This window comes from Nomascus leucogenys, chromosome 22a (genome assembly GCF_006542625.1).
Source record: "Nomascus leucogenys isolate Asia chromosome 22a, Asia_NLE_v1, whole genome shotgun sequence".
NCBI lineage: Eukaryota > Metazoa > Chordata > Mammalia > Primates > Hylobatidae > Nomascus > Nomascus leucogenys.
The window spans coordinates 32,434,633-32,459,329 of NC_044402.1; the positions used below are offsets into that span (position 1 = coordinate 32,434,633).

The 24,697-nt window shown below is 44.3% G+C and overlaps 2 protein-coding genes across 8 annotated transcripts in view; one reads left to right on the top strand and one right to left on the bottom strand.

Moving 5' to 3' along the window:
• AP4S1 (adaptor related protein complex 4 subunit sigma 1) overlaps positions 1-23,762 on the bottom strand; it is a 69,964-nt gene extending 46,202 nt beyond the window's left edge. For 2 of the 4 annotated variants that reach the window (XM_003260719.4, XM_030804285.1), the window contains exon 1: positions 22,980-23,762. The gene's annotated coding sequence lies outside the window, so the exon portion shown is untranslated. Of the gene's footprint in view, positions 1-21,447; positions 22,123-22,979 lie in introns of those variants that run through there. The other 2 variants (XM_030804286.1, XM_003260720.4) reach the window with 2 other exon arrangements.
• Positions 22,364-24,697, top strand: part of STRN3 (striatin 3) — a 134,299-nt gene continuing 131,965 nt past the window's right edge. For all 4 annotated transcript variants that reach the window (XM_003260722.4, XM_030804283.1, XM_030804282.1 and 1 more), the window contains exon 1: positions 22,364-22,861. In XM_003260722.4, the coding sequence (XP_003260770.1) occupies positions 22,580-22,861 (282 nt within the window). In that variant the 5' untranslated portion in view covers positions 22,364-22,579. The remainder of the gene's footprint in view (positions 22,862-24,697) is intronic.

Genomic DNA, 24,697 nt, shown 5'->3' on the forward strand with positions numbered 1-24,697 from the left:
CCTCCCACCTTAGCCTCTTTAGTAGCTAGGGCTATAGGCAGACCCCATTGTGCCCAGTTAATTGTTTTAATTTTTTTGTTGAGACAGGATCTCACTTTGTTGCCCAGGCTGTTTTTTTTTTTTTTTTTTTTTTTTTTGAGACGGAGTCTCGCTCTGTTGCCAGGCTGGAGTGCAGTGGCGCAAACTTGGCTCATTGAAACCTCTGCCTCCAAGGTTCAAGTGATTCTCCTGCCTCAGCCTCCCAAGTAGCTGGGACTACAGGCGCCTGCCACCACACCTGGCTCATTTTTGTATTTTTAATTTTTGTATTTTTAGTAGAGATGGGGTTTCACCATGTCTCGATCTCTTGACCTCGTGATCTGCCCGCCTCGGCCTCCCAAAATGCTGGGATTACAGGAGTGAGCCACCACACCCAGCCTGTTCTTAAACTCTTAGCTTTAAGCGATCCTCCTGTGTTGGCCCCCAGAAGTACTTAGATTACAGGTATGAGCCACAGGGCCCAGCCCAAATTTCTGTCATTTGTAAGTTATTTAGCCTAAGGTATTTTGTTGTAGCAGCCTGCATTAGTCAGGGTTCTCTAGAGGGACAGAACAATAGGATAGATGTATATATAACGGGGAGTTTACTAAGGAGTATTAACTTGCACGATCACAAGGTCTCACAATAGGCCATCTGTAAACTGAGGAGCAAGGAAGCCAGTCTGAGTCCCAAAGCTGAAGAACTTGGAGCCTGATGTTTGAGGGCAGGAAGCATCCAGCATGGGAGAAAGATGTAGGCTGGGAGGCTAAGCCAATCTCGCCTTTTCACATTTTTCTGCCTTCTTTATATTCACTGGCAGCTGATTAGATGGTGCCCACACAGATTAAGGGTGGTTCTGCCTTTCCCAGTCCACTGACTCGAAAGTTAATCTCCTTTGGCAACACCCTCACAGACACACACAGGATCAATACGTTTCCTCCTTCAATCCAATCAAGTTGACACTCAGTGTTAACCACCACACAGCCCAAACAGAATAAGACAGGGAGTTTGAGGCTGCAGTGAGCTATGATCACACCATTGTACTCCAGCCTGGGAGACAGAATGAGACCCTGTCTCTAAAATAAATAAATAAATAATAGAGTCTGGTTCTGTAGATCTGGGGAAGGGTCTGGCATTCTGTACTTCTAACAAGCTCTCAGTTGATGCCAATACTGGTGGTACAGGGACCATGCTCAGAGTAGCAAAGACTGATCAAGGTTCACACCTATAAAAACATAAGGTTCACTTCACTGAATCCCAAATCAAATTCAATTAACACTGATTGAGAGCTTACTTGGTATAAGACCACAAGGGAACAGCCTCTTGAGTAGCTGGGACTACAGGCAAACACCACTGTGCCCAGCTAATTGTTTTTATTTTTTTGTAGAGACAGGGTCCCACTTTGTTGCCCAGGCTGTTTGTTCTTAAACTTCTAAATTTAAGCAATCCTCTTGCCTTGGCACCCAAAAGTAATTAGATTACGAGTATGAGCCACAGTGCCCAGCCCAAATTTCTGTCATTCATAAGTTACTAAGTCTAAGGTATTTTGTTGTAGCAGCCTGTATTAGTCAGGGTTCTCTTTTTATAAAATGAATGAATGAATGAATGAATGAATGAATTTTTTTTTTGAGACAGAGTCTCGTTCAGTCTCCCAGGCTGGAGTACAATGGTGTGATCTCTGGTCACTGCAACCTTTGCCTCCCAGGTTCAAGCAATTCTCCCACCTCAGCCTCCCAAGTAGCTGGGATTATAGGCACCCGCCATCATGCCTGGCTAATTTTTTTTTTTTTTTTTTTGAGACCGAGTCTCGCTCTGTCACCCAGGCTGGAGTGCAGTGGTGCGATCTCGGCTCACTACCAGCTCCGCCTCCCGGGTTCACACCATTGTCTTGCCTCAGCCTCCCAAGTAGCTGGGGCTACAGGCACCCGCCACCACGCCTGGCTAATTCTTTGTATTTTTTAGTAGAGACAGGGTTTCACCATGTTAGCCAGGATGGTCTCCATCTCCTGACCTCGTGATCCACCCGCCTCGACCTCCCAAAGTGTTGGGATTACAGACGTAAGCCACCATGCCCGGCATGCCTGGCTAATTTTTGTAGAAATGGGTTTTTGGTTTTTTTTTTTTGTAGAGATGGGGTTTCACCATGTTGGCCAGGCTGGTCTTGAACTCCTGACCTCAGGTGATCTGCCCTGCCTCCCAAAGTGCTGGGATTACAGGCGTGAGCCACTGTGCCTGGACATTAGTAGGGTTCTCTAAAGGGACAGAACTAATAGGATAGTCCTACACAAACATATAGGTATTATGAATAATTTCTTTCATTTGGTCATGGATCTGGCTGGTTGGGTGGTAGCCTTCTCCCTCAAAGCCACAGGGTGTGTCTCGCCCAAAGTTGAAAATGTTTTCAGCAGACATGGAAGAACCATTATTTTGTCAAGCACTTACCAGCATCTGGCTAGATTTTTTTTTTTTTTTTTTTTTTTTTTGAGATAGAGTCTCACTGTCACCCAGGCTGGACTGCAATGACACAATCTTGGCTTACTGTAAACTCTGCTTCTTGAGGTCATTTGATTCTCCTCCCTCAGCCTCCCAAGTAGCTGGGATTATGGGCATGTGCTACCACGCCCGGCTAATTTTTGTATTTTTGGCAGAGATGGGGTTTTGCCATGTTGTCCAGGCATGTCTCGAACTTCTGACCTCGTGATTCGCCCGCTTCAGCCTCCCAAAGTGCTGGGATTACAGGTGTGAGCCACTGTGCCTGGTCCTAGCTAGAATTTTTATTTCACCTCAAGAAATTACAAAAATAGGCCAGGCATGGTGGCTCATGCCTGTAATCCCTGTAATCCCAGCACTTTGGGAGGCCGAGGTGGGTGGATCACCTGATGTCAGGATTTCGAGACCAGCCTGGCCAACAGGGTGGGACCCTGTTTCTACTAAAAATACAAAATACAAAAAGTTGGCCAGGTGTGGTGGTGGGCGCCTGTAATCCCAGCTACTTGGAAGGCCGAGGCAAGAGAATCGCTTGAACTTGGGAGACGGAGGTTGCAGTGAGCTGAGATCATGCCACTGCAGTCCAGCCTGGGCAACAAGAGCAAAACTCCATCTCAAAAAAAAAAAAAAAAATTAAAGAAATATATTTCTACTTTTACGTCACACCATATAAAAAAAAACTCAAAATAGATCATAGACCTAAATGTAAGCACTAACGCTATATAAAACTTTTAGAAAAAACAAATTTAAGGCTGGGCGTGGTAGCTAACACCAGTAATCGCCCCACTTTGGGAGGCCAAAGCGAGTGAATCACTTGAGGCCAGGAGTTCAAGAACAGTCTGGCCAACATGGCAAAACCCTCATCTCCACTAAAATTAAGCGGGTGTGGCCGTCACGTCTGTAATCCCAACTACTCGGGAGGCTGAGGCATAACAATGGCTTGAGCCTGGGAGGAGGAGGTTGCAGTGAGCCAAGACTGCACTACTGCAATCCAGCCTGGTGACACAGCAAGATTGTGTCTCAAAGGCTGGGCACGGTGGCTCACGCCTGTAGTCCCAGCACTTTGGGAGGCTGAGGCGGGCGGATCACAAGGTCAGGAGACTGAGACCACCCTGGCTAACACAGTGAAACCCAGTCTCTACTAAAAAAAAAACAAAAAATTAGCCGGGCATTGTGTCGGGCGCCTGTAGTCCCAGCTACTCTGGAAGCTGAGGCAGGAGAATGGCGTGAACCCGGGAAGCAGAGCTTGCACTGAGCCGAGATCGCGCCACTGCACTCCAGCCTGGGCAACAGAGCAAGACTCTGTCTCAAAAAAAAAAAAAAAAAGATTGTGTCTCAAAAAATAAAAACAAACAAATAACCCCCACCCGCCGACACACCGCAAGAAAACCCACATAAGACACCATTAAGAAAATGAAGTGTCACAGACTAGAAAAAATGATTTGCAAACCATGAATCTGATGAAGGACTTGGATTTAGAATATATAAAGGATTCTTAACAGGAAGACAAGCAACATAATTAAAAAACAGACAATGAATTAGGAAATAAATTTGAAGAGGATATATGAATAGCAAATAAGCATGTGAAAAAATGTTCAACACAGGCCGGGCGCGGTGGCTCACACTTGTAATCCCAGCACTTTGGGAGGTCGAGGCGGGCGGATCACGAGGTCAGGAGATCGAGACCACGGTGAAACCCCGTCTCTACTAAAAAACACACAAAAAAATTAGCTGGGCGTGGTGGCGGGCGCCTGTAGTCCCAGCTACTCGGAGAGGCTGAGGCAGGAGAATGGCGTGAACCCGGGAGGCGAAGCTTGCAGTGAGCCGAGATTGCGCCACTGTACTCCAGCCTGGGTGACAGAGCGAGACTCCGTCTCAAAAAAAAAAAAAAAAAAAAAAAAAAAAAAAAAAAAAAAAAAAAATGTTCAACACCCTTTATCATTGGGAAAATACAAACGTGGTTTTAAACCCCAGTAAGATACAATTTCACACCCACTTTAATGGTTATAATAAAAAAGGCAGACAGTAACAAATGCTAGGATGTGGAGACCCTGGAATGTTCATACATTGCTGGTGGGAATGTAAATGCTACAGCCACTTTAGAAAACAAATCGGCAGTTTCCAAAAAAGTTAAACACAAATGTATCATATTATCTAGCAATTCTACTTTTTTTTTTGAGACGGAGTCTCGCTCTGTTGCCCAGGCTGGAGTGCAGTGGCACGATCTTGGCTCACTGCAAGCTCCGCCTCCTGGGTTCACGCCATTCTCCGGCCTCAGCCTCCCGAGTAGCTGGGACTACAGGTGCCCGCCACCATGCCCGGCTAATTTTTTGTATTTTTTAGTAGAGACAGGGTTTCACTGTGTTATCCAGGATGGTCTTGATCTCCTGACCTCATGATCCGCCTGCCTCGGCCTCCCAAAGTGCTGGGATAACAGGTGTGAGCTACTGCGCCCGGCCGCAATTCTACTTCTAAGTATATACCCAAGAGAGGCCGGGCGCGGTGGCTCACGCTTGTAATCCCAGCACTTTGAGAGGCTGAGGCGGGCGGAACACGAGGTCAGGAGATCGAGACCACGGTGAAACCCCGTCTCTACTAAAAATACAAAAAAAAAATTAGCCGGGCGTGGTGGCGGGCGCCTGTAGTCCCAGCTACTCGGAGAGTCTGAGGCAGGAGAATGGCGTGAACCCGGGAGGCGGAGCTTGCAGTGAGCCGAGATTGCGCCACTGCACTCCAGCCTGGGTGACAGAGCCAGACTCCGACTCAAAAAAAAAAAAAAAAATACCCAAGAGAAATGAAAACATTTCTATCAGCTAATGAATAGATGAACAAAACATGGTATATCCATACAGTAGAAAACTATTCAACAATGAAGGGGAACAAAATGCATGAACCTTAAAAATAGTAAGTGAAAGAAGCCAGATGCAGAAATACTACCTATTATATGATTCTACTGATAAGAAATGTCCAGAAAAAGCACATCTACAGTGATAGAAAGTAGATTAGTGGCTACCAGGATCAGGAGAAGAAAGGTTGGGGCTTTGTTTTGGGGATTTAAAAAATCTTCTGGCTGGGTGTGGAGGCTCATGCCTGTAATCCCAGCACTTTGGGAGGCTGAGGCTGGTGGATCACCTGAGGGCAGGAATTTGAGACCAGCCTGACCAACATGGAGAAACCCCATCTCTACTAAAAATACAAAATTAGTTGGGTGTGGTGGCACATGCCTGTAATCCCAGCTACTTGGGAGACTGAGGCAGGAGAATTGCTTGAACCCGGGAGGCGGAGGTTGCAGTGAGCCGAGATCATGCCATTGCACTCCAGCCTGGGCAACAAGAGTGAAACTCCGTCTCAAAAAAAAAAAAAAAAAAAAAAAAATCTAGCTCCTTCTTTCCCTTTTCTGGAGGCTGGAGGGTGGGGATGAAATTTCCAGCTCTCTAATCCTCTCATCACTTGGTCTTTCCTAGACTGGCCCCACCCTGAGGCTATCTATGGACTCACTCCAGGTCACTTTATTAGTATAAACTCAGGGGTTATGAAAGGGGCTCAGTGTGAATAACAAAAGACACTCCTATTACTTAGGAAATTTCAAGAGTTTTAGGGGCTTTGTCACAGGAATCAGGGACAAAGGCCAAATATATTTCATATTATACCACAGAACTATATATTTTGAATGGTGTATTAGTCTGCTTTCACACTGCTATAAAGAACTGCCCAAGACTAGGTAATTTATAATGGAAAGAGGTTTAATTGACTCACAGTTCAGCATGGCTGGGGAGGCCTCGCGAACTTACAATCACAGCATAAGGCAACGGGGAAGCAAGGCACCTTCTTCACAAGGCGGCAGGACAGACAAGTGCCAAGTGAAGGGGGAAAGGGCCCCCTTCTAAAACCAGATGTCGTCTCACTCACTATCACAAGAATAGCATGGAGGAAACGGCCTCCACGATTCAATTACTTCAACCTCGTCTCTCCCTTGACATGTGGGGATTATGGGGATTACCATTCAAGATGAGATTTGGGTGGGGACACGAAGCCTAACCATATCAAATGGTATGTAGTAAAATGGTTCATAAAAATTTTTATGGCATATACATTATACCTAAAGTTGTTTTAAAAAATTATAGAAAACAGGCCGGGCATGGTGGCTCACGCCTTCAATCCCAGCACTTTGGGAGGCCGAAGCGGGCGGATCACTTGAGGCCAGGAGTTTGAGACCAAACTGGTCAACATAGTGAAACCCCGTCTCTACTAAAAATACAAAAATTAGCCAGGTGTATTGCCGGATGCCTGTAATCCCAGCTACTCGGGGGGCTGAGGCACGAGAATTGCTTGAACCCAGGAGGTGGAGACGGCAGTGAGCAGAGATCACGCCACTGCACTCCAGCCTGGCGACAGAGCGAGACTCTATCTCGAAAAAAAAAAGAAATATATATATATATATAAAACGTATCTTGTAAAATAAAGAATATACTGTCATGTCTGCCCCCAAACCTGACACTCTTCACAAGGTTCATCTTAGGAAATGTGAAGGATTACCCTTGGAATGCATTAGGCAACAGGACCATGGAATTAAATGCATAGTGCCTGGTTCATTAAAAATAAACATATAGGCCGGGCGCGGTGGCTCAAGCCTGTAATCCCAGCACTTTGGGAGGCTGAGGCGGGTGGATCACGAGGTCAGGAGATCAAGACCATCCAGACTAACACGGTGAAACCCCGTCTCTACTAAAAATACAAAAAATTAGCCGGGCGTGTTGGTGGGCGCCTGTAGTCCCAGCTACTCGGGAGGCTGAGGCAGGAGAATGGCGTGAACCCGGGAGGTGGAGCTTGCAGTGAGCCGAGATCACGCCACTGCACTCCACCCTGGGGGACAGAGCAAGACTCCGTCTCAAAAAAAAAAAAAAAAAAAAAAAAAAAAACATATACCTTGAGGCCAGGAGGTCAAGACCAGCCTGAGAAACATAGCAAGACCCCATTTCTACAAATTTTTTTTTCAAAAACCAGCAGGGCCAGGTTCGTGGTTCTAGGCCTGTAATCCCAGCACTTTGGGAAGCTGAGGTGGGCGGATCGCTTGAGCCGGGGAGTTTGAAACCAGCCTAGGCAACACAGCAAGACCCTGTCTCTATTAAAAAAAAAAAAAAAAAAATTAGCCTGGCATGGTGGCATGTGCCTATAGTTCCAGCTACTTGGGAGGCTGAGGCAAGAGGATGGCTTGAGCCCAGGAGACTGAAGCTGCAGTAATCTAGGATTATGCCACAATACTCTAGTTTAGGCAGCAGAGCGAGACTCTGTCTTTAAAAAAAAAAATTACTAGACATATAATGTGTTCCTCCTACTCCTTGGAACACTTGTGAGCTACTATGTAGAAGCCCTATCTCTGGAAAGTCCAGCACTACTATGACATAGTAAGTAGAAAAGGAAGGGTTATAGTAAAGTGCATTTTGCTTAGCTCTGGATAGTAGGATTGGGGCAATATTTATTCTATATTGTTACTTGGCTTTAAATTTCCCAAATTTTAAGAGATACGTTACTTTTTGTGTCACATACATACATAATCACATACATACATACACAGTTTGTTTTAAAAACATTGAGTTAAATTATATAATTTTACAAAGTTATCTAGCTGTAAAATAAATGTTTACCCTAAATAATTAAGCTACTGTTTCATTTATTGTGACATTTCTAAATGCCATAAGTCTTTAAAATATGTGCTGTTTTTCAAAATGGATGTGCTAAGTGGTAATGGCCAGAGTGTGTATGTACCTGTGTGTGTATGTACCTGTGTGTGCATGTTTGTGTGTGCTGTTGTTGCTATCTATTCCCTACATTTAAAGTTAAAAGTAACTTGGATCATCATATTCTACCTTCCACTCTTTGGACAGAAAAGCTAGTCACAAGCAGATCCAAATTGTTTTATGATAGTCTCGAAAATTAATAAATACAATAACAAAAGGAAAAAAGACTGTGAAAGACATACAAAGGCAAATAGATTTTTCTCATATAGTACATTTTTCTCTTCATTTAATGGGCAGTGATCACCTAACACCACTGCATTAGGATTCAAATGACAAGTCTGTGAGTGTTCTTAAGGTCAAGTGCAATGTTACAGATTTTAAGTTCAAATAGAACCAAAGGAATTTAGAATTAAAATTTAATTTACCAATGTTTCCTATAGCTTTGTGTTAAGGAAGAAACAAATAAATGAAAGCTTACTAAGATGTGGAGGACTAGCCTGAGCAATATGGCGAAACCCCATCTCAACAAAAAATACAAAAATTAGCCAGGCATGGTGACATCTGCCTACAGTCCCAGCTACTTGGGAGGCTGAGAGGGGAGGATCACCTGAGCCTTGAGAGGTCGAGGCTGCAGTCAGCTGTGACTAGGCCACTGCACTCCAGCCTGGGGGAGGGAGTGAGACCCTGTCTCAGGAAAAAAAAAAAAAAAAAAAAGGTGCAGAGGAATTTGACTTTACACAAACTATATCTCTGACAAGTTGACTGGTAGACTATAAGCAAATTTAAGTGCAGTACTGGGATTATGGAGACTGTTTCTGTAAAACGATTGCTCCATAATTTATAAGCAATTAATTTGTTTCAACATTACAAAGTCTTTTACTCTAATGTTCATATTACCTGGGGAAAAATTAGTTACCACGTGAATTTTCCCCTAAAAATATACAAGAAAATAATATTATAAAACTACACCTATTGTATTTAAGACCTTCCTAGGCCGGGCGCGGTGGCTCAAGCCTGTAATCCCAGCACTTTGGGAGGCCGAGGCGGGCGGATCACGAGGTCAGGAGATCGAGACCATCCTGGCTAACAGGGTGAAACCCCGTCTCTACTAAAAATACAAAAAATTAGCCGGGCGTGTTGGCGGGCGCCTGTAGTCCCAGCTACTCGGGAGGCTGAGGCAGGAGAATGGCGTGAACCCCGGGGGGCGGAGCTTGCAGTGAGCCGAGATCGCGCCACTGCACTCCAGCCTGGGGGACAGAGCAAGACTCCGTCTCAAAAAAAAAAAAAAAAAAAAAAGACCTTCCTAAGTAAATAAAGTGTTTCTTGAATTAAAATTAAGTGTTTTTAAAAGCTACATTAGGGCCGGGCACAGTGGCTCATGCCTGTGATCTCAGCTCTTTGGGAGGCCGAGGCGGGCAGATCACCTGAGACCAGGAGTTTGAGACCAGCCTGGCCAACATGGCAGAACCTGTCTTTACTAAAAATGCAAAAATTAGCTCTCATGGTGGCTCACACCTGTAATCCCAGCTATTTGGGAGGCTGAGGCAGGAGAATTGCACGAACCTGGGAGGCGGAGGTTGCAGTGAGCCGAGAGCATGCCACTGCACTCCAGCCTAGGTGACAGAGCGAGACTCCATCTCAAAAAAAAAGTAAAGAAAAAGTAAAAGCTATATTAAGGCTAGGCTCCATGGCTCTCATCTGTAATCCCAGTGCTTTGGGAGGCTGAGGTGGGAGGATCACATGAGCCCAGGAGGTCAAGGCTGCAGTGAGCTGAGATCATGCCACTGCACTCCAGGCTAGGCAACAGAGCAAGACTGTCTCAAAAAACCAAACAAGCAAACAATAAAAAAAAAAACCTCTACATTTAAAAAAACAAAAACAAATGAGTCATTAATGCTCCCAATGTTTGATGGTGGTTGTGAAAGACTTCCATTGCTATAACTTGGAAGGCAGTATTACTCACTCTTGGTAATACAATGTGCTAATACCACCCAACTCACCAACTCAGGAACAGAGGATAATAACAATAGGAAGTGCTTACAGTGCTTATTAGGTGCCAGGCATTGTTTTGAATGCTTTAACTATATCTATTTAATCCCCCTCATAGCTCTGTGAGTCAGGGACTTTTTATCTCCACTTTACAGATGTGAAAATTTAATTACTTGCCAAAGGTCACTCAGTGAAACGGTTGAGGAAGACCCAGTTTCATTTAGTATGTGGCTTTCAAGTCTGTGCTCTCACCCAAAGCTCATTACCTCTGGGTTTGCCTCAAGACTAGTTAATTCAGTGATGGCTGTAACAGGACCATGGATGTACAATTTCACTCGCCATTCACTAGTTTAAATCCAACCTTTTGTACCCTCTATATAAAAGCTTTTCATGGCTAATATGCATGTTTTGGTAGCTTAGATCTTGACCCTGGAGCACACCACAAAAGGTACAATTCTAACAGATTATTTACTTGTAATTGATCTCAACGGGGAGCCTAAAATGTCAAAGAAGTGGCTCAATCAGATAATGTGAAAATTTAGGACAATAAAGTTTAAATTACTATATTCACTATAGTGTGTTTAACATTTGTGATTAGAGCTAATAATACTTCCAAAATTCTTAAGTCTGATTTTCTCTTCAGAAAGTTGAGCTAATCACTCTTTCCACTTGCAATAAATAAAAATAAAACATACCAGGCAAATGTTATCCAAGCCAAGTTTACAGAAGTGTATCTGAACTTGGTACCATCCTCATTCAGATAAGTTGTCAGAGTAGAACACAGAGACTTTCCAGGTGGCCTGCTTGGTTGTCCTCAGCCCAGAAGCACTTTATGCTATTTTGAATTTCACAATAAAGTGTAGCAACATGTTACAGCTCTTGCTAAAAATGAATTTTGCTTTGTTTTGTTTTGAGACAGGGTTTCCCTCTGTCACCTAGGCCAGAGTACAGTGGTGTGATCATAGCTCACTACACCCTGGAACCCTTGGACTCAAGATCCTCTCATGTCAGTCTTCTGAGTAGCTAGGACTACAGGCAAATGCCAGCCCACCTGGCTAATTTTTTTCTTATTTTTTTGTAGAGACAGGAGTCTCACTATGTTGCCCAGGCTGGTCTTGAGCTCCTGGGCTCAAGCAATCCTCCCACCTTGGCCTCCCAAAGTGCTGGGATTACAGGCATGAGCCACTGCATCCAGCTAAAAATGTAAATAAATTTAAATTGTCAGACAAGAACCTGCCCAACTGTTGCCCAGAGGATATACATACTTAAATTTACACTTCTATATCTCACAATCTTTGGACTAGTAAAAAAATGTCATAATGACTTTAATAGTGGTCGGATGAAAATATTTCAAAAGCAGGGCTACAATATACCACTTTGGGAGAAAGAGCAGGCAATTTAAAATTTAAAAATGCAAGAGTGAAGAGAAGCAGAGAAAGTAGTGGTGATGGCAGCAGCAGATTCTGGGATCTTCCCAAATCTCCTCACAAAAACAGTGAAAACAACTAGGACAGCAAAAGAAAACATCTACAGACAACATCTTTACCAAAAACTACGTGAAAAAACGTCCCCTGGAACTCTAGGATGCTAATTAATTGGTGGGGCCAAACTAAGGTAGCAACAAAACAGGAGGAAGATACAGGGTGGTAGGGAGAGGTCGGGGTGGGAAGGGTGTGTGTTGTGTGTGTGTGTGTGTGTGTGCGTGTGTGTAAGGCAAGGCATGTCCTGGCCGAAGTGGAGGTTAGAAAAAGAGGACTTGGCTGGGCGCAGTGGCTCACACCTGTAATCCCAGCACTTTGGGAGGCGGAGGCAGGCGGATCAGAAGGTCAAGAGATCGAGACCATCCTGGCCAAGATGGTGAAACCCCGTCTCTACTAAAAATAAAAAAAATTAGTCAGGCGTAGTAGCACGCGCCTGTAGTTCCAGATACTTGGGAGGCTGAGGCAGGAGAATCACTTGAACCTGGAAGGTGGAGGTTGCAGGAGCCGAGATTGCACCACTGCACTCCAGCCTGGCGACAGAGTGAGACTCCATCTAAAAGAAAAAAAAGAAACAGAGGACTTGAGAGCATCACAAGAACCAAGAAACCCAGAAATCACTAAGTCATCACCTAAAAAAGGAGCCCCACTAGAAGTGAGTGTGAAACTAAGAATCACAGTGGGAACTGGAAGGAGGCCTGGTAGGGTCCCTGTTGCCAAGGACTGCAGGGGAATGAGCCTAAAGCTCCCAGAAACACCTAGTGGAATTTCCTTTGCAGGACAGGCCCTTCACTGAGCAAGGTAGAATACAGCATGTATGTTAATAGCTAGCTAGCTAAAGCTGACAATAATAGCTAGGTCAGGCTAATCAAATTTAGTAACATTACTAAAATTCAGATAACTAGACATTATGTGCCAGCTGCTGTGATGCCACAGGAAGTATGCTGTATCCCCAAATAAGCATTTTTTTGCCAAGAAAATAAAAAATAAGCACTTAATAAAAAATATGAGCCAGGTAAGGTGGCTCATGCCTGTAATCCCAGCACTTTGGGAGGCCAAGGTGGAAAGATTGCTAGAGCCCAGGAATTTGAGGCCAGCCTGGGTGAGATCCCATCTCTACCAAAAATTTTAGATTATTAGTTTTTTCTTTTTATTTATTTTTTGGTTATCTATTGCTATTGAACAAATTATTGAATCTTTTTTTTTCTTTTTTGTTACTAATTCATGATGCAACAATATATTAGATTATTTTTTAAAAATAAAAATAGAAAATATGGAGGAGGAAAGAATATATTAAATGATAACATAATTGTGATTATCCAAATGTGGGAAATTCTCCAGGATAAATAACCTGGTCTCTGGCCGGGAGCGGTGGCTCATGCCTGTAATCCCAGCACTTTGGGAGGCCTAGGCAGGCGGATCACTAGGTCAAGAGATCAAGACCATCCTGGCTAACATGGTGAAACTCTGTCTTTACCAAAAATACAAAAAATTAGCTGGGCCTTGTGGCAGGCACCTGTAGTCCCAGCTACTCAGGAGGCTGAGGTAAGAGAATGGAGTGAACCTGGGAGGCGGAGGTTGCAGTGAGTCGAGATCGCACCACTGCACTCCAGCCTGGGTGACAGATCGAGACTCCGTCTCAAAAAAAACAAAAAAAAACAAAAAACAAACAAACCTGGTCTCTTCAATAAATAAATGGCATGACAATGAGGGGGGTCATAGAAATGCACATTAAAAAAAAAAAGACGTAAAGACATAACAACCAAATGAAATGTATGGATTTTGTTTGGATCCTGATTTGGAATTACCATCTTTTTTTTTAAAAAAATTGTTTTTTGAGATATTGGGGGAAATCAAATATGGACTGAGGATTAGATTGTATAAAGGAATTACTGGTTGAGCGTGGTTGCTTACACTTGTAATTCTAGCACTTTGGGAGGCTGAGGTGGGCAGATCATAAGGTCAGGAGATCAAGACCATCCTGGCCAACATGGTGAAACCCCGTCTCTACTAAAAATACAAAAATTAGCTGGGTGTGGTGGCATGTGCTTGTAATCCCAGCTACTCGGGAGGCTGAGGCAGGAGAATTGCTTGAACCTGGGAGGTGGAGGTTGCGGTGAGAAGAGATTGCACCACTGCAGTCCAGCCTGGCGACAGAGCTAGACTCCATCTCAAAAAAAAAAAAAGGAATTACCATTAATTTTGTAGGTGTGATAATGGTATGGTGTTTTGTTAAAAAAATAGAAGCAAAAACTCCTAATCTGTTAAAGATACTTAGAGAACTATGTACTAATGAAATAATATAATGTCTGGTATTTACGTTAAACCTTTCTTCACACAGAAAAAAAGTAGAGTAGACGAAATAAGAATGGCAAAATCTTATAATTGGAGTTCATTAGATTTTTGTTGTTGTTTTTCCATAATTGAAGTTCTTCAAAATAAAAAGTTAAGTGGGGCTGGCCACGGTGGCTCATGCCTGTAATCCCAGCACTTTGGGAGGCTGAGGCAAGAGGATCCCTTGACGCCAGGAGTTCGAGACCAGCGTAGGCAATGTAGTGAGACTTTGTTTCCCAAAAAAAAAGTCTATGCACAACACTGTATAACACAATTTAAAATATCCAATTGTTACGAAACTATAAAAACTATAAAACAAAAGAAGCAAAGAGCAGTAGGAGTTATTTTAAATGCCTATAAAGAATTCTTCAGTCTTTTTTTTGTTAAGATAATTGTCACTTACTTTCTACTAACAGAAAGCCAAAACTAAAGGTTACCATCATTTAAAAATATGCTGTTATAAAAAATATGTTCTTGTGACTTTTTGCCAATTTAACATATTCTCTAAAGGAACACTGTCTTTAGCATAGATATACTGGGCCACGTGTCCATGTTTGGTGTCATTCTTTGGAATACTCACCCTGCTGCTTCAATGAGAGACAAACCAAGCCTGTTAAATTATTACCTAGCAAACTTTTGGCAATTTACCAATTAGTCACATTTTCCAGTCATTTTGCCCTTATGTTTACAGACCTGGTTGTTCATTCGTAGCCAATGTCCAGGAGGGACTTGGCTCTAGGCAGTCCTTTTTTTTCTTTTCAATTTTGACATCTCTATGAGTTAGCTATTAAACAATATTATCACAGCCTATTTTTTTTCTTACTCATACCCAAGAGACAATTACAGAATGAACTTGGACTAAAATGTTACACAGCATGCTGAGTTTCCTAAAGGTTTAGTATCTATTTTCTGTAATCTGTGAAGGTCCTTTTCCTTTTCCTCATAGAATATTATCCAAAGGATTCAAGTGCCCTGCCTGTGTTTCTACACTTTTCTTAGCCAAAGTCAATCACTACAATGAGAAGTAGATCTTATTTGGCAGGTTAAAGCATGGTGCAGGTCAAAGCTGCCTCCTTTCTGTTCCACATGCATTAAACATTTTGCTCCTTTGGTTTCTGAACACGTCAGCTCTTCTTAAAGATCTTCCTCTGGGGTCTAATACTTTGCTTGCTCTCTCTGTTTATAAATGTAAACACTGTGCTGGACTGAGTGGCTCACGCCTGTAATCCCAGCACTTTGGGAGGCCGAGGTGGGTGGATCACGAGGTCAGGAGTTCAAGACCAGCCTGGCCAGCAGGGTAAAACCCTGTCTCTACTAAAAATACAAAAATTAGCTGGGCATGGTGGTACATGACTATAGTCCCAGCTACTCAGGAAGCTGAGGCAGGAGAATTGTTTGAACATGCGAGGCAGAGGTTGCAGTGAGCCGAGATCACGCCACTGCACTCCTGCCTGGGTGACACAGCGAGACTCCATCTCAATAAAAAAATTAAACACTATGTCATTTCCCTGAGTGACTGGATCACCCCAAACTATCCAAAAATAATTTCAAACATGTAAATGATTCGAGAACCAGAGACAGTAATATTAAACCCCATTGAAAGGATGACAGTAGGCAGAACTGTGCAGGGAGACTTTCTAGTTCCCAAATACACATACACACTCACTGATGTAAAGAGCGAGAACTTCTACTAAGTACTTACTGAAGTGACCAAGAGCTGTTCAGCTTTCTTTCTTCACTGTGGAGATAAGAATACTTGTTATAGCCTTTGCAGATGATGCAAAAAAGATGACTAGATTAGTGTTTGTGAATTGATTTGAACTCTTTGGTAGAAGGATGCCAGGTACCTAGTCAGCAAGATATAAAACTGTACAAGGCTGGGCGTGGTGGCTCACGCCTGTAATCCCAGCACTTTGGGAGGCCGAGGCGGGCGGATCACGAGGTCAGGAGTTCAAGACCAGCCTGGCCAACATAGTGAAATCCTGTCTCTACTAAAAATAGAAAAATTAGCTGGTCATGGTGGCACATGACTGTAGTCCCAGTTACTTGGGAGGCTGCTTGGGAGGCTGAGGCAGGAGAATCACTTGAACTCAGGAGGTGGAGGTTGCAGTGAGCCAAGATCACACCACTGCACCTCAGCTTGGGCAACAACATAGTGAGACTTCGTCTCAAAAAAAAAAAAACTGTACATTCTGGGTAATTACAGGGAGCTATACAGTCCTCAGAGGCCGGGTCAACACTCTTTGAACATCAGGTATTGTAATAACTGATAAGAAGACATTTGAGTTTTATCTACTCCTGATTTATTTAAAAGCCTGGAATTCCGTAACCTATCTTTGTTGACATAATACATGCACATGAAATACGACAAGTCCCTCTCTGGTCCAAAATAGAATAAGCACACAGTGTCCATGATTAGACACCCTATTTAGGAAGTTTCAAAGGTGACGCCTACCACCATGACCGGCTAATTTTTTGTATTTTTAGTAGAGATGTGGTTCCACCATGTTGGCCAGGCTGGTCTTGAACTCCTGACCTCAGGTGATCTGCCCGCTTCGGCCTCCCAAAGTGCTGGGATTACAGGCATGAGCCACCGCGCCCAGCTCTTTTTTCTTTTCTTTTCTTTTCTTTTTTTTTTTTGGGACAAGATCTCACTCTGTCATCCAGGCTGGGCACCCAGTGGTGTGATCATAGCTCACTGCAGACTCAACCTCCCGCGCTCAAGTAGCTGGGACTACAGGCACCCGCCACCATGCCCAGTTAATTGTTTTATTTTTTGTAGAGACGGGGTCTCCCCATGTTGCACAGGCCGGCAAATAGGCATTGTTGAAGATTATCAGCAACAGATCGAAACTGGGAGAATCTATGGACATGGAGGAGGCACGAAGAGGACTGATGAAAGGACAGAACAAATAGGAAGTTTCAAAGGTGAGCTTTAAGAGAGGAAATGACTCAGCCACAGTTTAGGGAGATAGTTCCAGTTAGGTGAGTTGTAGGTGATAATGTGGCTTGGGTGAGCTCATTACCTACAGAGGACAAGATTCTAGAAGCTCTCTCCAGAGTGTTATCAGGAATCATGAACCAAAGCACAACATCAAGAGTTTCCAAAATATTTTTCCAATAGAGGAGGAAATATTGGCGTTCTTTACTTTTAAAACTCAGGGCAGTTCTGGTTATTGAACTTTAAGAGACAACTGGTATAATGACAGTAACAACTAATAAAAATGATTGACGTGAAGAAAAAATATTCATATTAGTCTAGTCTAAATTTGAATTATTCATCAAACATTTGAAGATCCACCCTTTCCCAGACTCTTGGGGTACAGTTTTGAACAAGAGGGGTATAGGTCCTTCCCTTCTACAAGGCTGCAATCCTGCAGATAAATGACTTTATGGTGTCTAGGAAGGATGAAGTTAAAGACTGCTGTATTAGTCCGTTTTCATATCGCTATAAAGAACTTCCCTGAGACTGGATAATTTATAAAGGAAAGAGGTTTAATGGACTCACAGTTCTGCATGGCTGGGGAGGCCTCAGGAAAATTACAATCATGGCCGAAGGGGAAGCAAGTACATCTTACATGAAGGGCAGGAGAGACAGGAGAAAGTGAAGGGAGAAGAGCTCTTTATAAAACCATCAGATCTCCTGAGAACTCACTATCACGAGAACAGCATGGGGGAAACCGTCCCCATGATCCAGTCACCTCCCTCCCTTGACACGTGGGGATTACAGTTGGAGATGAGATTTGGGTTGGAACACAGAGCCAAACCATATTAATTGCATTATTAATATTTATAAAACCATGATTAAAATGAACGTAGACACATTCTGTTGGAATTCTTTAAATAGGCAGCACACTTGAAAGTTTCAAGAAAGGTAGTTTCAAGACAGATCACGACAAAATATTGAGGAAGCCAGAGTGGTTGGTGCTAAGTAATTTGCCTAAAATTAGACTAGAAACCCTGTGAAGGCAGAGATTACGTGTCTGGGTCACAGTGGATCAGCACAGAGCAGTAGAGCACCTGAAAAGTCATAGCCAATCAGTACTTCTTAAAAAATAAAAAAAAAAAGGGCTGGGCTCAGTGGCTTATGCCTGTAATCTCACCACTTTGGGACGCCAAGGAAGGAGGACTGCTTGAGGCCAGGAGTTAGAGACCAACCCTGGCAAGACAGTGAGACTCCCATCTCTACAAAAAATTAAAAACAAAAAATAGCCTGGAGTGAAGTTGTGTACAGGTAGTCTTAGCTACTCAGGAGGTTGAGATGGGAGGATAGATTGAGCCCAGGAGTTTAAGATCAGCCTGGGCAACATACTGAGATTTCCTCTCTACAAAAAATAGAAAGGAATAAAGCAAAAATTGAGTACTCATTATGTATAAGTATTGCTTCTGGAGTATTTAGTATGAGTGTTACTGATCAGTACACAGATGGTGTAAATATGGTGTAAAAAGTATTAAAGAGATAAGGCCCTGTGCAGTGGCTCACACCTGTAACCCCAGCACTTTGCTAGGAGTTCAAGACCAGCCTGGGCAACATGGCGAAATCCCATCTCTACAAAAAATACAAAAATATTTGCTGGGCATGGTGGCACATGCCTGTGGTCCCATCCCAGCTACTTAGGAGGCTGAGGTGGGAGGATCGCTTGAGCTGGGGAGGCTGAAGCTGGAGTGAGCCAAGATCGTGCCACTGCACTCCAGCCTGGGTGACAGAGTGAGATCCAGTCTCAAAAAAGAAAAAAAAAAGATTAAAGAAAAAAAGAGATAAGCATGGGAGGGAGGCTACTAGAATAGAATAGTGAGTCAAAAGAATTCAGGGATATGGAGGCTTCTTGGACAAAATAATGCTTGAGCTGAGTTTTTTTTGTTGTTGTTGCTGGGGGAGGGTTTTGTTTGTCTTAAGATAGGGTTTTGCTCTGTTGCCCAGACTGGAGTGCAGTGGCGTAATGATGCAATTATGGCTCACTGCAGCCTGGACCTCCTGGGCTCAGGTGATCCTCCCATCTCAGCCTCCAGAGTAGCTGGGACTATAGACTCACGTGGCCACTCTGGCTAATTTTTGTATTTTTAGTAGGGACAGGGTTTTGCCATGTTGCCCAGGTTGGTCTCGAATTCCTAGGCTTAAGCCATCCTCCCACCTCTGTCTCCGAAAGTGTTGGAATTACAGGCGTGAGCCACTGTGCCTGATCTGAGCTGAGTTTTGAAGATAGGCAATGGCGCACAGTATGTGTTAACTTACTGTGGAATGAAATAGCATTAATACATTTGAGGAACCAAAAACAGTGGCAGTTTGGCTGAAGAGAAGAATGAGGTGGCATGATAGTGTTATGGTAGATTAGGTTGTAGGATGGATCTAGATCAATTTATATGCTTATGTTAAAATTTGGGCTTTATTCTAAATTTAGAAATCACTAAACTGTGTTAAATAGAGGAATGACAGAATCATATCTTCGTTTTAGGAAGATCAATCAGGCAGCAGTGATAGTGCAAAGTGGGGGTAGAATGGAGGTGGGAAGGTTTAAATTAAAGTATAAAGAGAGATAATAGAATCCATAGGAACGATATTACTGAGAATGAAATTGGATTGTGGGGCCTGAGTGAAAGGTAGTAGAATGACTGCTAGGCTTCAAGTTTGGATGTAGTATCACTTAATAAGGTAGATAATAGAAGTAGAGATTTTGTTTTTGTTTTGAGGGTAGGTGAGGAGACAAAAAGGATAATAAATCCAGTCTTTCCTTAAGCTCAAGGTACCAGTGGGACACATAAGTGTGCATGTTAGTCTTCTTTTGATGCTATCATCAGGTCAACCACTCTCACAAATGTTTTTTGTTGTTGTTGTTGTTGTTTTTGGGATGGAATCTCACTTTCTCTTTCACCCAGGCTGGAGTGCAGTGGCATGTCGGCTCACTGCCACTTCTGCCTCCAGAGTAGCTGGGATTACAGGCAAGCGCCACCACGCTCAGCTAATTTTTGTACTTTTTGGTAGAGACGGTGTTTTGCCATGTTGGCCAGGCTGGTCTCCAACTCCTGAGCTCAAGTGATCTGCCCGCTTCGGCCTCCCAAAGTGCTGGGATTATAGGTGTGAGCCACTGCACCTGGCCACAGATGTCTCTTTGTGTGTGTGTGTGTGTGTGTATGTCTTTGAGGCAGCATAATTTTTCTGAGCTTTTTATGTGCTATGAGGCCCCCTAAAAAGGAATTGGATGAATAAACAGGTTGTATGTTGGCAACTATAAGATAAATAGTACTTTAATAATTTGAAGAAATATGTAATCTTAACACTTTGTGAAGCCAAGGCAGGTGGACCACTTGAGCCAGGAGTTGGAGACTAGCCTGGGCATCATGACAAAACCCCATCTCTACAAAAGATACAAAAATTAGTTGGGCTTGGTGGATGCACGCCTGTAGTCCCAGCTACTCAGGAGGCTAAAGTGGGAGGACCACCTCAGCCAGGGAGCTCCAGGTTGCAACAAGCAGAGATCACACCACTGCGTTCCAGCCCAGGCAACAGAGTGAGATCCTGTCTCAAAAAAAAAAAAAATAAAATAATAATTTGAAGAAATGGTTCTTAACATGATAGTACTGCAATCTGAGATTTCATTTCATATAGAAATAAAACATGGCAGCATGAGTAACAAGTCCAATCTGCTTTCCATTAAACTGTAATAACAGTAAAGCAGACGTGATAAAATAAGATGCATTACTTACTTTATCTCTTTTGAAATTACTTCCTGATTGGTTGGTAGTGAATACTCCATAGTACAAGTTTTATTGGCTTTTGCAGTAAAGAAAAAAATTTTTAAAAAGTAACAAATTTTCAATGCAATTTTCCTGCATCGCTATTAATATAATTACTGAACCTAATTTCCTTATGTTGTTAATTATTTTTGTCTTATTTTTCAAACAAATGCTTCTTAGCTATATTAATTTTTAGAAACATACTAGTGCATTAGGATATTTTCTAGGAAAATAAGCACATAAAAATACCCACTATTGTACTTAAAATATTAGCCTTGTCTCTTATGTGTATGTTACATTCACTCAGACTTTTTAAAATTTTTTTCCGACACGGAGTCTCGCTTTGTCGCCCAGGCTGGAGTGCAGTGGTGCGCTCTCGGCTCTCTGCAACCTCAGCCTCCTGGGCTTAAGCAATTCTCGTGCCTCAGCCTCCCCAGGAGCTGGGACTACAGGTGTGCGCCACCACGCCCGGCTAATTTTTGTATTTTTAGTAGAAATGGGGTTTCACAATGTTGGCCAAGCTGGTCTTGAACTCCTGGCCTCAAGTGATCGCCCACCTCGGCTTCCCAAAGTGCTGGGATTACAGGCTTGAGCAGCCGCGCCCGGCCATATTCACTTAAACATTTAATGACCCAGGAGAACATTCATCTAGGATTTTAAGTTGTACTCACAGTGCTTTTATTTTCTGTTTCGATCAAAATAGTCTATTGATGACAATATTTGTGAGCCCATTCATTTCTATCGTATCCAATTGTTAGTCTAGCCAGTCTCCTTCAAACTTTTCTCCCTCTACCCATCATCGTCAAGGTCTAAAGGAATTCACTACCTCTTCTTCTCCCAAGAAAAAAAACAATCGCTCCTCCCCCTCTCCTAACCCCCCCACAACCCATGCCAGAAAAGGAAAGAAGAGGGGACGCAAAGTGGAATAAGTTATGACGGGCGACCGAGCGCATAGAAATGGGACCAAAGCCCAGGCTCAAGACGGAGACGAGGAATCAGTAACCACAGCCGGAGGATCTTGGCTATTTGCCAGAAGAGAACTGACTGGTTCCAAGAAACCAGAGACAGAGCGAGTGACAGGAAGGGAAAGAGGGCCCACCCTTGGGACTGCCTGCAACACTCAAAGAATGAAAAGAAACGTCAGGAATCCGAGACGGGCTGCGGTCGGCCAGAGCGACCAGCCAGGTTAACAACCAGCTCAGAAGGCCGGCACACGGGTGAGAGACTCTTGGGAAGGAAACAGCGCCTGGGGACGGCCTGCTCGAAGGAAACTGATAACCAGGAAGCCTAAGGCCGCCTCGCTTCCAAAAGTCAGAGTCGGAGTCCTGGCGTCCGGTAGCTGCGGCCAGACACCGGATCGGGTCTGAGGGCGGGCCTAGGGGCGGAGCCCAAGCTCTTTCCCCGCCCTCTAACGGCGACCCGGGCTGCGTTCTCAGTGCGCCGGCGTAGGGTGAGGCCGGACTCTATTTGGCGATTAAGCGTGAGGCTGCGTTCGCTACCCAGCATGCTGTGCGCCAGTGACGGCCCTCCGCCTATCCCCTTCCCAACTCTCCCCCAACCCCTCCCGCCGCGGCCCCCCCTTCCCCTAAAGTGAGTGAGTGAGACGGGCAGATGGAGGAGGGACTGTAATGGCGGCGGCCGGCAGCTCCCTGCTCTGACCCACGGCAGGCACACAGCAACGACCCCTTCCCCGCCCCTCTCCCGGCCGGCCTCCGCCCCGCAGCCAGCGCGGGGCCACCCTCTCCGGCCCTTCCCCCAGCTGTCGGTGTCTCGCCCTGCGCCCCGGCCGGGGCCCCACACACAATGGACGAGCTTGCCGGAGGCGGTGGTGGCGGCCCGGGGATGGCGGCCCCTCCCCGGCAGCAGCAGGGACCTGGGGGGAACCTGGGCCTTTCGCCCGGGGGGAACGGAGCGGCGGGCGGCGGGGCTCCTCCGGCCTCCGAGGGAGCGGGTCCCGCGGCAGGCCCCGAGCTGTCCCGGCCGCAGCAGTACACTATCCCGGGGATACTGCACTACATCCAGCACGAGTGGGCTCGGTTCGAGATGGAGCGGGCGCACTGGGAGGTGGAACGGGCCGAACTGCAGGTACCTCGTTGGGGTCGGTGTGCGGGACGGCTGCGGCGGCTGGGTTCCCGGCCGGGGGGTGGGGCCGGGGACTCCCCTCAGCCGGAGCCGGCGCCTTGGGAGGCCGAGCGGAACCTACCTGTGCTGCTCCGGGTGTGATGGTCTTCTCAACGGCTTTTCCTGGAGTCCTCTTCCCTCTTTCCCGCAGAAGCTTGCTCCCCAACCTTCACTAGCGACGCGGTGCGGGCCTCCTCGGGGCAGCCATTTTGGCTTTTAGTATGGCGTCTGCGGGGGCTCCTCCGGAGGCGGCCTTCCCGGGTCTCCTGGGCTTGGGATCGAGCACCTTTCTGTAGGAGAGTCCGGTTTGGGGCCTCTCGACACTGAGTTTGCTCTTGTTTGTTCCCTTGAGATGAAGAGCCCGAAGAGAGGGACTAGGATAGGCATCTTACCCCCCTTTTCCGGACCACCCCCCTTTCCGATTTGGCGTATCTGGCCCCCTCCCTCAGACTTGGTACGCACTTGCCCCTTGACAGCCACGCGTCTTCCCTGGGCTGCTAGGGTGCACAGTGACTTGGGACTGACCTGTGAAGTTTTATTTCCCATCGTCAACTTTAAGTACTATCTTACCTGAGACTCAGTTGGATTCTCTGTAGTTATTCCTTATTTAGTGACTCATCAACGCTTTCAGCACTGAATTTTTTTTTTTTTTTTACAGTACTCTTCACTAGATCTCCTTTCCCCATCCCTTTCTTTATCCTTAAAAAAACCAAACCAGACGATCGATGCTGTATTTATGAAACGACTGAAGAGATTTAATATTCACTTGAAGTGAAACGTAGTTATATCATGTTACTCTTGCAGGAGAAGCAAAGTGAGATGTTCTCGGGACCCTTCATAGTTGAGCTTGACTCGATCCTCATAATGTGAACCTTTGATAGGCTGCACATTTGGAAGCTGTAGGTAGTTAACAGCTCATGTCCTGGATCTCAAAATTGCTGCATCTTTTTGAAAGGATTATTTAACTTTCTTGGGTATTTGTGTTTATTTTTAAATACCTTTCCTAGGCAAATTTAGGCTTAGAAGCAAAAAGCATGCGTCTAAATAGTATTGCACCTGTTCTTCAGACTGTTGTATATTTAGGAGGTAAGCAGTATTTGCTGTCATATATGTCATATGTCTATGGTGAATAGTTAGGCAAATGTAGTGCTGAAAGGAGGAGGATTGGATTAACTAGAAAGGGTGTTCTCAAATATGCATCTCTTTAGTTTGGTTCTGACCTAGTAAACTTTTATATGACTCCACAAAGTGGGTGAAGTTAAACTTCTCAAAAGTAAAAAATATTGGGTATTTTGACACCGTATGAAGTCTTAAAAAAAATGTAACACTTGTTAGTCATTTCATTGCTTTACAATTGTGTTTTGATATAATATTGGGCTTTAAAATTACATAACTTTAAAAAAGCTGAAGTCAAAACTTTTAAGTTGTGTACAGTCTGCTTTAAAATACTTAAAATTTATAGAATTCTGTTGGTATGCAGCTTTCTGCTACATACTGCAAACTTAATTTTCTGTGTGAGTAAAGTTAGTAAGGAATTTGTTTTTACAATTTGGATTGACAAATGCAGTAAGGCCTAAGCTCACTAAATAATACTTCACCAGTCCCTGCTGTGGTTTCTTAGAACTTTGTACTATTGTATGCAAGTTTGGGTTTTAATACTCTTCAAGTTAGCAATTGCATTTTTCACCCATAAACTTCACTAATGTAAGCAGCTGAGAAGAAAGATATCTTGTGTCCAAATTAGTAAAACCTATATTAAAGAAGCCTTTATTGCCTGCTCTAGCATTTGCTTTCCCTTCT